General features: G+C 47.6%; 6 protein-coding genes across 6 annotated transcripts, besides 9 other annotated features; all 6 read right to left on the reverse strand.

The window, feature by feature from the left end:
* Positions 1 to 65: a microsatellite.
* A 134-nt stretch (positions 66 to 199) lies between these two features.
* Positions 200 to 208: a microsatellite.
* Positions 209 to 286: a microsatellite.
* A 109-nt stretch (positions 287 to 395) lies between these two features.
* Positions 396 to 2,033, reverse strand: Tco025E_06130 (uncharacterized protein; the record flags this gene model as incomplete). The annotated part of the gene is made up of 1 exon (XM_029373019.1): positions 396 to 2,033. The coding sequence occupies one exon, from the start codon at positions 2,031 to 2,033 to the stop codon at positions 396 to 398; it is 1,638 nt and encodes a 545-aa protein (XP_029227083.1).
* Positions 2,034 to 2,037: 4 nt separating this feature from the next.
* Positions 2,038 to 2,061: a microsatellite.
* A 137-nt stretch (positions 2,062 to 2,198) lies between these two features.
* Positions 2,199 to 2,226: a microsatellite.
* A 241-nt stretch (positions 2,227 to 2,467) lies between these two features.
* Positions 2,468 to 3,295, reverse strand: Tco025E_06131 (uncharacterized protein; the record flags this gene model as incomplete). The annotated part of the gene is made up of 1 exon (XM_029373020.1): positions 2,468 to 3,295. One exon carries the CDS (start codon positions 3,293 to 3,295, stop codon positions 2,468 to 2,470), a length of 828 nt encoding a protein of 275 aa, XP_029227084.1.
* A 43-nt stretch (positions 3,296 to 3,338) lies between these two features.
* Positions 3,339 to 3,368: a microsatellite.
* A 256-nt stretch (positions 3,369 to 3,624) lies between these two features.
* Positions 3,625 to 4,806, reverse strand: Tco025E_06132 (putative leucine-richprotein; the record flags this gene model as incomplete). The annotated part of the gene is made up of 1 exon (XM_029373021.1): positions 3,625 to 4,806. One exon carries the CDS (start codon positions 4,804 to 4,806, stop codon positions 3,625 to 3,627), a length of 1,182 nt encoding a protein of 393 aa, XP_029227085.1.
* A 51-nt stretch (positions 4,807 to 4,857) lies between these two features.
* Positions 4,858 to 4,883: a microsatellite.
* Positions 4,884 to 5,017: 134 nt separating this feature from the next.
* Tco025E_06133 (ribonuclease III) lies at positions 5,018 to 5,686 on the reverse strand (the record flags this gene model as incomplete). The annotated part of the gene is made up of 1 exon (XM_029373022.1): positions 5,018 to 5,686. The coding sequence occupies one exon, from the start codon at positions 5,684 to 5,686 to the stop codon at positions 5,018 to 5,020; it is 669 nt and encodes a 222-aa protein (XP_029227086.1).
* A 327-nt stretch (positions 5,687 to 6,013) lies between these two features.
* On the reverse strand, positions 6,014 to 7,402 carry Tco025E_06134 (uncharacterized protein; the record flags this gene model as incomplete). The annotated part of the gene is made up of 1 exon (XM_029373023.1): positions 6,014 to 7,402. The coding sequence occupies one exon, from the start codon at positions 7,400 to 7,402 to the stop codon at positions 6,014 to 6,016; it is 1,389 nt and encodes a 462-aa protein (XP_029227087.1).
* A 240-nt stretch (positions 7,403 to 7,642) lies between these two features.
* Positions 7,643 to 9,319, reverse strand: Tco025E_06135 (ubiquitin hydrolase; the record flags this gene model as incomplete). The annotated part of the gene is made up of 1 exon (XM_029373024.1): positions 7,643 to 9,319. One exon carries the CDS (start codon positions 9,317 to 9,319, stop codon positions 7,643 to 7,645), a length of 1,677 nt encoding a protein of 558 aa, XP_029227088.1.
* Positions 9,320 to 9,553: 234 nt separating this feature from the next.
* Positions 9,554 to 9,598: a sequence feature (A-rich).
* Positions 9,599 to 9,705: 107 nt separating this feature from the next.
* Positions 9,706 to 9,754: a sequence feature (G-rich).
* The last annotated feature ends 40 nt before the right edge of the window (positions 9,755 to 9,794 follow it).

Genomic DNA, 9,794 nt, shown 5'->3' on the forward strand with positions numbered 1-9,794 from the left:
CGAAAACAAAAACGAAAAGAAAAGAAACGAAGATGATACGAGAGGCAGGAAAGGAGCGAAACTAAGGGGACGGTATCTCGCCTTTTGTGTGCTGGTTTCTTTTCGCCTCACTCGTCTACTTTTTTCCCCTCCTGTTTTCCTGTTTTTATTTCACGTTGTTGTCCTCTTCTTCCACTTCTTTATAAATTTCTCACCACCGTCCTTTCCGTTGTTTTTATTTTTCGTTTTACTTTTCCTTTCTAGTTTTCTTTTTCTTTCCTTCTTTTGTTTCTTTTTTATTTCATTTCCCCTCTTGAGGTTCTTCTTCTGTGCGTGCTTTTTCTCCGCCGCTTCGCGGTGTTTGTTATGGGGCCGGCGGCACCGCGGGAGCGGCGGCAGGCAGCCCGGCATGGCTCTCAGGCGGAGCCCTTCTTCTTCTCCAACTCCTCCAACTTCTCCCGCCAGTCCTTCGGGGGGTCGGCGTCCTCGTCGGTGAGGGGATTCGCCGTCGTGTCGTACACAAGCTGCACCGCCGTCTCCGCAAAGTCGCTCTCCTCCTCAATCACCGTGAACGGGATGTTCTGCTGCAGGTTGTGGAAGGTGGAGCGGTCGTAGGCGCCAACGCAGAGAATGGAAGCCCCTACAGTGCCGTTGCGCCCCGCCACGAGCGACTGCAGGAGGTAGTACTCCTCCGTCCGCGGCACCACGTAGTTGATGACGAGGTTGACGTACGGGATGAGCGTCTTTCTTGCCAGTTTCGCGTAGTCCTCGTTGGTGATGAGTAGGCGCTCGCGAACACCGTTCTCGTTCTCCTCGCCGTCCTTAAATTCTTGGAGAACCTGCATGCGTTCCGCCTTTGGAAGTTCACGGTGCAAAAACAGTGGCATCACTCCATTGAAAAACCGAGCAATCTTTGCGGACACCTTACTCATCTCCATCACGCGTTTGTGATCGCAGAACATGATGGCCTGAACGCCCCGCAGCTGGGCAACTATTTTCGCCACTTTGTCCAGTTTGAGGCGGTCATGGTTGATGTTCAAATAAAAGTGGCGAATGTCCTGCTGCTTCTCGAAACGGAAGAATGAAATAATGCTTTTCAACGACGACTCCGAGAGCTCACGTGCGGTTCCTTCGTTCTTGAGATTGCAAGCAGCTAGAAGCTTGGCCGAATGCTGGTTACTCTGCAGCTCATTGATTGTGTACTGCAAACGGTTTCGTTGCTCTTCCTCCTTTCTCACCCCAACGAGTGCAAGAATCATCTTCTTTGTCTGCAGAACTGATTGCGGGTCAGAACCGTACAATACCAGCTCAAGCTTCTCAATATCACTTTCGACGCGCGTAAAAGGTTTGTTGTGCGTGTGATTTTCGGCATGAATCTCCCTGAGACGCTCAGCCTTGTTACCAAGGAGGAACTTGATTCGATGCGTGGGAACTTCGCAGATCTCAGAGTAGTCCTCCGTGTTACCAATGGCCTCCCGGGGACGTTGGGGTTGCCCATGCTCGGCGACTTCCTTATCGTAAACCTCCTTGTCGTGACTATAGCGGCAGTGGTCGCCAAACTTGCACCCCCCCGAAAAAAAGTGGTTGCACGCACGTTTACTACCGGGGAAGGAGGTATTCGTGTCGTCGTTGCTGCCGCTGCCGCCGTTGCCGCTGCCGCCGTTGCCGCCGCCGCCGTTGCCGCCGCCGCGACCACCACGGCCACTGCCACGTCCCATGCCACCGCGTGCGGATCCACGTGGGAAAGGCAGGCCAACACGGCCCCCATCATCTGCGTTGCGTGGGGGATTTAAGTTGGCCGCCTGCGACTGTTGCCTCTTATCGTGCGAGCCGCGGTTTGAAATGGCGTGAATGAGAAGACTCCGCTGCTCATCATCAGGGACGGCCTCGCGAAGCTCATCAGCGCTCATCTTGCGCAGGTTTACAAGGCGATCCAGCTTCATCTCCCGGAACCTCGGAATTAAATCCGTTAGCTTAAGGCGCATCAACATGGAATCTACGGCGTTGTTGTTCATGCCGGTAACGTTGGCAGCGTTGGTGTCCGATCCACTCATTTCCTTTTTTTTTGTTGTTTTGTTTTTTACCTCTCTCACGCACTTGCAGCTGTTTTCCTTTCAAAGGGAAAGAAACAGTAGAGGAGGCGCAACCCCCCCCCCCAACGGAAAAAAAAAAAGAAGCAGAAGTCACTCGCAGCGCACAGGCGAGGGGCAAGCCACAGGAACAAAACAACAACAACCAACAACAACAGTCACACATTGGTATTACTTGCTGACGAAGACGACCAGTCGTGGGAAACGCGACACGCTCTTCCATCGTCCCACTGATGCAAAAAGGGCAGCGAGGCGCCGCCCTCCCGTCGAGAGGGCGTGCTTCAGCCACGCCGTACACAGCCACCCACCCACACACGCAGAGACGTATTTATACCTACGTAGGTAGTTACGCGTATAAACGTCTGCACTCGCCACCCCATCCCGCGGCACTGCGCAAGTCACGGAGGACTGGCCCTCGCCTTTCTTCGCTCAAACTTCAGCGTCCACTTCAGGTCGTCCACCTCAACGCGGCTGCCGTAGTTTCCAAAGTCGGCCGCCTCCAACTTCTCATCTACGGCAGGTGAAGGGGATTGAACCAGCTTCCGCAAGGCATCACGTGACCAACGCATAACGTTTTCACACAGCCGCTGCTCCTCTTCCTTTTTACTCTGTAGCGCGTGAGGGGCGCGCCGACACCCCAGCTGTCGCCTTTTATCATACGCGCCGATAAAGGAGGCAATCAACAGTTGAACACAACCCTGTTCCACAGCAAGGGTTGCATTGGCGCTGTCAAGCATCGTTAAGGTGGCCAACACAACCGCGCCCCCAAACGCTAGTTGGAGTGACTCTGCCCGCTCTCGCATGACCTCTATGACGTAAGGAATCGAGGGACGTAACATCCTACGCGTGTTCCCGTCATTCATGCAGAGCGTACTAATCAGATCAAAGGTGGCAAAAAGTGTATCTTCTGGTAAGCTCCTGTGGACTTGAAGAAGAAGAATGCATAAACCAAAAACGCCAAAACGCGTTGCTAGTCCCCTGTTTTCCTCCCGCATGCAACAGCGAGCCAGCAGCGTCAACACCGCATGGACGGTGGCAGACTGGGCACATGAGTTCTCCATTAACTCAACGCAAAGCGACATGCACGTCTCCGTCAAGAGAGGAACTTGGTCCGCCAGCTCCAGAGCACGAGTGGTGTTTTGCAAATCCACTGCTGCTTCTCGTGACGAAGTTCCGGGCGGAAACGCCACCATGCGGTTAAGCGTGGCCTCAATATCATCCATCATCGTGTGACGCGTCAACTCTCATGAGTATCATTATTTTCAGAAGCAGCAACAACAACAAAAAAAACAACAAAACGGATGGTTTCACGAATAATGGTGCGTTAATACCCAGCACGGCACAATGCAACTTAGTCTGGCGCCGCGACACACGTAGGAACACACGTGGCAGAGAAGAGAGAACGAAAAAAAAAAAAATACATGGAGAAGAGGCAAAGAAACAAAAAATCCCATAATAAGGAATCTTTGCCTGTTTGACTCGCACAATTCACGTTACATCGCGCAGGACTACCGACTCCTTGCCTTCGTCACTTTCTTTCCTTTTCCTGAAATAGCTACATCACTTCTTTGGGGCAGCAATCCTCGGATATGAGAATAACAATGTCTTGTCGAACCTCTCTCGTCAGCCTTTCGGCCTCGCCTACCACCTCCGCGCTGCACCGACACTGTTGCAGGCTGAGATGCTTAAGAGTAGCGGCCTCAACGGCAACGCGAATAAGTGCAGAACATCCCTCGCTTTGAAGCGGGTTATCGTCTAAATTGAGCGTTGTGAGTGCGGAGGTTGCCATCAAACCCTTTGCGATAGCCTCGGCGCCGCCGGGCCCAATTCTATTATGGGCTATGATAATTTCCTCAATGGCGTTTTCGCCAATAATTCGTCCCACAAGCTGTGCACAGGTGTCATCCAAACCATCCGAGCTTAAGTTGAAGCGTTTGATGGTGTTGTTCACCAGCAGTCCCTCTTTGAGGATGTAGCAACTCCCCATTGTTTGGAACTGATTCCACTCCAGATTAATTTCCCGCAGGTCGGCATTACGCGAAAGAATCTGGGCCACATCAATCGCACCAAGATACCCAATTTTGTTAAAGCTAAGATCAAGCGAATTCAGTTCTGTGTTGTCTGTTGCGGCCTCAACAAACTCAGCGACATGCTGGTCGCTTAGCCCATTGTCACGTAGCGAGAGCGTTTTCAAGATATTGCCGGTCCGCAGTAGTTCTGACACCACTGCACCACCTCTAACCGTTTCACCTGGGTCGCGCCCGCCCAACTTATTCTGACTAAGATCAAGCGACGTAACTGTTCTCGACTCCGATAGCGCTCGCGCCAGCTCCATTCCCCCGGCGGGCGTCATGTGGTTTCCGACGAGGGAGAGCGTCTTAATAGACAGGTTAACGCGCAAGGCTGCAGCCAAGGCAATGGTGCCTTTTTTCCGGAGACCAAAAAAACTAAGGTCAAGCGATTCTTTCCCATCGCAAATTCTTCGTGCGACACTCTCGGTGGGAAACTTCATGAATGATTCCTTATGCAGCTGCTCACACGCATCCAAGTAAGCCAATTTCCCAGAAGGATCATCTTCTGGAGGTTCAGGTACAGGAAACTCGTAGTCATAAAGTTCTTGCAGCTGCTCCTTGATCAGTTGCTCCTTGGTTTTTGTGGGAGCCACCTCCTCATAGGCCAGAAGAACGCAGAGCTCCTCAGACTCCTCAGATGCAACGGAGGTATTCGAGGATGCCATTGCCCCTGATAAATGCATATCGATAAGGAAAAACAAAGGACAGAGGAGGGAAACAACAACAACAACAACAACAACAAAAGAGCTTCAACCAAGAAGAGCATCTCCATTAGAAAAAGCAGGTAAAACTAACAGGAAACATCCACATGTAACAAAACAAGAACAAAAATAACAACAAAAAAGAACTCTCATTGACATCTAAGAGATGACACGCTTACTGTATATTCTGCAAGATGTGTTTGTAAATAAATGAGGTTGCTGCTTCTAAGCCTCCATCTAGATACACAGCCCCAATTAGGGACTTCACACATCCCGCAGAATAAGGGTCAGGGGTTTGCTGTTTTCCATTTGCCGTCAACCATTGTAGTAAACCCGCCGTAGATCTTAACGCCGATCCTTGAAATAGCTGTACTGAAGAATCGGTGAGCAACATATCCTCCATTTCCCAATGATATCGCAATATAGAGCTAAGAGTGGCATCCGACAATAAAAAGGACATTAATAGAAGCACCTCATCCCGTTTTAGATCTTTAAAGGCGTTTACAATCAAGCACCCCCCAACAGACGCCAGCAAAGCCTCACCTAGAGGACTTGCTGCGTTCATTGTTGAGTTTATCGCATCAGGTGTGGTGAAACTAGGATGTATAAAGGCACGCATATAGAGAACATGATGCTGTCGTTGAAGTTCAGGAAATTGTTTTTGAAGTCTTCTAGAAAGTTCCGCAGCCCATCTAGGAGGCGGAGCAAAGGACAAGGAGTGAAGCGGTGGTGATGGGGAGGCCAGAAGCGTACTCAGTTTCACGACATCGCCCCGTTTTTCCGTCAAAGCAGAGACAATATTCAAAATATTGGTCGAGGAGGACGAAAAACATGTACGCCGCATAACTAGTAAAACTATATAATCGCGTTTGAAAGCAAGTAATGGGATGCACATATAGATAAAGAAGAGGAAGGACACGGCAAAAATCAACAAGAAGAAGCCACAAAGGGGGATATCCTTATAGGTTAATCAATCTCTACTCAAATATCGCTCAAAATTACCCTTCTTATTTCTTCTTTGGCAGCTTGATATCTTAATGTATTTGAGCACATAGATAAAATCTGTTAAAATGCAAGAAACGTATGTACAGTAACAATAATATAAAAACATATACACAAAAACAAAGAAACAAACAAAAAATCACAAAGAGTTCAAAACCGATAAAAACAACTACACCATCAGAAGGGCTGCAAGTCTCCTTTTCATCGCCAAATCACTCTCGTTTTTTAATTCTATAGGTGTTCTCCCTCGAGGCGTCTTGAATGGGTCAAGAAACGTGGATCTAGAATATGACACAGAACGCTCTTCTTCCGGAAGATTTGCCAACCGGGGCGGCGACCCTTGTTCTAATGGCCGAAATTCCGGGTCAGGACGCTCCTTACTTAAGCAAAGATTATTAGAAGATGCATCAGGCACAAGATGAAGGCTTTGCGATGAGCATGAGGGGATAGTTTGACGCATTAAATACATTTGTCTTCCTATTTTGCGGTTAAGATCATCACTTTGTATGTCTTCTTCAGCGGGAGCAATCCGTCGCAAATCCGGCGTTGAATAATCAATCGCTTTCTTGAGTGATACGTTTTCTGTCGTCGCCTCTTCATTATCATGTTCATGATAAACAGGACGCTCCATGAGTGACTTGTTCCGCATTTTGTTTGTCCGCACACTTTGCCTATCATAAGTCGCGGAAACTCTGGATCCACGATTTGAAGTCGAAGAAAAAGAAGACATGGAAGTGTTATGTCGCCTCTGTGCTGCATCAATAAGATCCTTCAATCGATCCTCTTCAAGGGTTTGATTCATCCAAAAAAACAACAGACGTCGTTCTCCCATTTCCTGCTCAACAATAGCTTCACGCGATTTGGATTGCAACTTGAGAAGTTCCAAACCCGATATGCGAACAGCCTCTAACTCATTAATAGAGGCAAGTTTCTCTTCCAAGCTCTTAAATTTTGCCATCGCCTCCGTTGAGATTTCTGCCCGACACTGTATCTCTTCCGCACAGAGTAGATTCAAGGCCAATCTTACTACGGGTTTTATTTTGGGCTTAACAGTAATTTTTGTATCCTCTTTTACAAAACCTTGATGCATCTTGTCACCGCCGTTTCTTTGCACATTTGCACCTTGCTTCACCCAATCCAACCTTTTAGGTCTTGTTCCTCCCATGTAGCTGAGCGGGGGCTGGGTGGTTGTTGCTGGCAGGTGCATTCCCGGTTGCGTAGGCGTATGCGCATTAAAACCTAAAGGAAACAATTGAGGACTTGGCCGTGCAGCAGTATTCCGTGATGCACGTCCAATTAAAGATGTGCTACTATCCAAACCTCTTTTAGGGTGCATATGCGACATCCCTGGCCTGTTATCCAATAGAGGGCTAGTTCTTTGTCCAATAGGAGCATGACTCTGGCTCAAGTTCAAGCTCATGTTTTCCCGTGCTTCTGGATGGGATCGACACGTTAGGTTTGGCCTACATGCTGGCAGGATACCAAGTCGCCTCTCTCGGTCAATACGCCGTTCCTCCAATGCAGCCGCATTCGCCTTCTTTGAGCACGTTTGCCCCATCAAACAAGGGCAGTCTAACCTCGAAAGGGAAAACAAAACAAAAGCAGAATATACTACAGGCCAAGCCCAATTTCTCAAATTTGTTTTGTACAAAAAAAAGAGTAAAACATAAAAAAAAAGAGGGAAAAAATAAAGGAGAAAAGAAACGCACTTTAAGAGTTGTTCATCTTTTTTTATTTTGAAGAAGAACACTATACGATACATGAAATATGAATAACTATTTTTTTTTTACGCTTTTATTCAAGTATTGCGTATATAACATAACATATACGCTAGTTGGTAGTTTGGCTCCTCGGCCTTGAAGAAATTTTCATCACTGAATGAAAACCAGACTCCATCGTCGCCACGGCAGTCCGCGGTATAATGTCCCCCATGTATATTTCCCCGATGATTTACAACCCCCACAAGGGTGTATAGCGTATTTTTCACATCGGTACAACACATAAAATAGGACATATTTAATTCCTTCTGAAAAACTACGGGCACATCGATTTTGTCTGAGAAATCAGCATAATTGCGAAAACGTTTAATTGTCAGAAACAAAATACTAGGCAATGAATATAACAAGAGCTGTTTTGAAGCAGGAACCCGTTTTTTACAAGAAGGACATGTATACAGTGAGTCTGCAGCAAGTGTTTCTTCTTTGCAATATTCCTGCAAGCAATCCTCGATGCTTACCTTACCCCTGCGAGAAGGAATGGGTACCTCCAACCCTAATGAAGGGGTAAACGACCTACTAATTTTATTACAAGAAGGGCATAGAAGAGAACTTCTCTCTTGAAACGCACATTTATCTACAATCACGGAATTATTCTTCTTTTTATAATAATTCCAGTTGCGTTCTGACATCTCCTTATCACTACCTTTTGTTGTGTCTATCTCAGGAACTTCATCCATGACAGCTTTCCGACTGTTCAGGCTGTTATGGATGTTGTCCAACAAGACTCGAAGAAACTCATTTGCATCTTGCTGTGAGTGGCCTTGGAACGAGCTATAAATTTCACCGACAGCAGTTTTAAAACTTGATGTACTAACTGGACCCTTACAATCAGATCGGTATAGTTCACGCATCAGAAAACTGAAGGAGTTTACAAGTCTTAATTCCCCATTGTGAGCATTAGCAATCCTATTTTGGTAAGCATCCCGAAGAAAATATTTCGCCAAGGATGTCACAGAAATCATTTGAATAACACTGTTAAGATAGCAAGTGTTCCCAAGATTCACCATTCCTCGTCTAGGACTAGAGACAGGTAAAGCGCCAGTGTTAAATTTCCAAACAAGATAAGCATTAGGTGACGCATTTGGGATATTGCTATGAGGAGCTATGTCATCATTGGAAACAGCAACACGTTCACGATTCCGATCATCCCAATAACGTCTCTTAGATTCCTGCTTTTGAGAGGGATGCGTGTGTATTTGCAAATTTCTTATTGTTTTTAGTACGTCATCAACCTGCGTGTCCTCCTTCACAGAAAGCTCCTGCCGTAGCTTATGGTGGTTATCCCCCAACGATCCATGCTCAACTTCATCAGGAAGAAGCTGTTTCTCAACCATGCGCTTCCTTTCTTCCTTGTGTTCCCTAACCTCTCGTATCTTTTCCGCGTAGAATTGCAACAACTCATTTTTATCTAGCCGTTCGATGGAGTCCAGACACTTGCCCATTAGCGGTTTTGCACCACTCAGTTGCTTGCGGAGTCCGGTCCTCTCAATAATTTTAAGGCACCTCCAAAAATAGTAGTAAGCAAGATCAAAAACTCTCGCATCAAGCTCCTCATTCGCCTTCTTATATACCTCTTCGCACACTATAAGGTGCTTCTCCGGCGGGAGATCCGGGATGTCAAAGGTTTCCGCATGATAATATATTGTTTTTCTAAACTCCTCGTAGGAACATTCACAGTCTAGCGGAATACTTAGCATCTGGCCCTCCCGCAAGGCTACATAAAGTGCCGCAAAGGGAGGGGGCAAAGGGAACAAAGGAAAAAAAAACAGCAACTAGAAGAAATCTGCCTTGAGAGAATGGGATAAGTGATTCCCTCTCTATCCTTCGGGGTTATAAGGAAGGTATGGACAAAGGGAAAAGGAAAGAAAGAACGCATGACAGCACCACGTGCGCAAATGCGAATACATTGCCAGCGCAGCACATCCGACCTCAAAAAAAAAAGCAAAATAAAGAAGGAAGAAAAAAAAAAGAACAAACGGCAGGTGGAATCGCGCAAGACCCCCAAAAACCAAATACAACCACGCCCCTTCCCCAATCTCGACCACGGATCCCCCCTTTGACGCGGGCGCCGCGAAAACCTGCAGGGCCGGGGCGGGCGGGGCGGGGAAAACGGGAGGGGCCGGGGTGGCGCGACCGCCCCGTGCCCGGCGCGCAAAAGTGAAATAACAACAA

This window comes from Trypanosoma conorhini (genome assembly GCF_003719485.1).
Source record: "Trypanosoma conorhini strain 025E chromosome Unknown Tco_14.4_contig_00396, whole genome shotgun sequence".
In the NCBI taxonomy this organism is placed as follows: Eukaryota; Euglenozoa; class Kinetoplastea; order Trypanosomatida; family Trypanosomatidae; genus Trypanosoma; species Trypanosoma conorhini.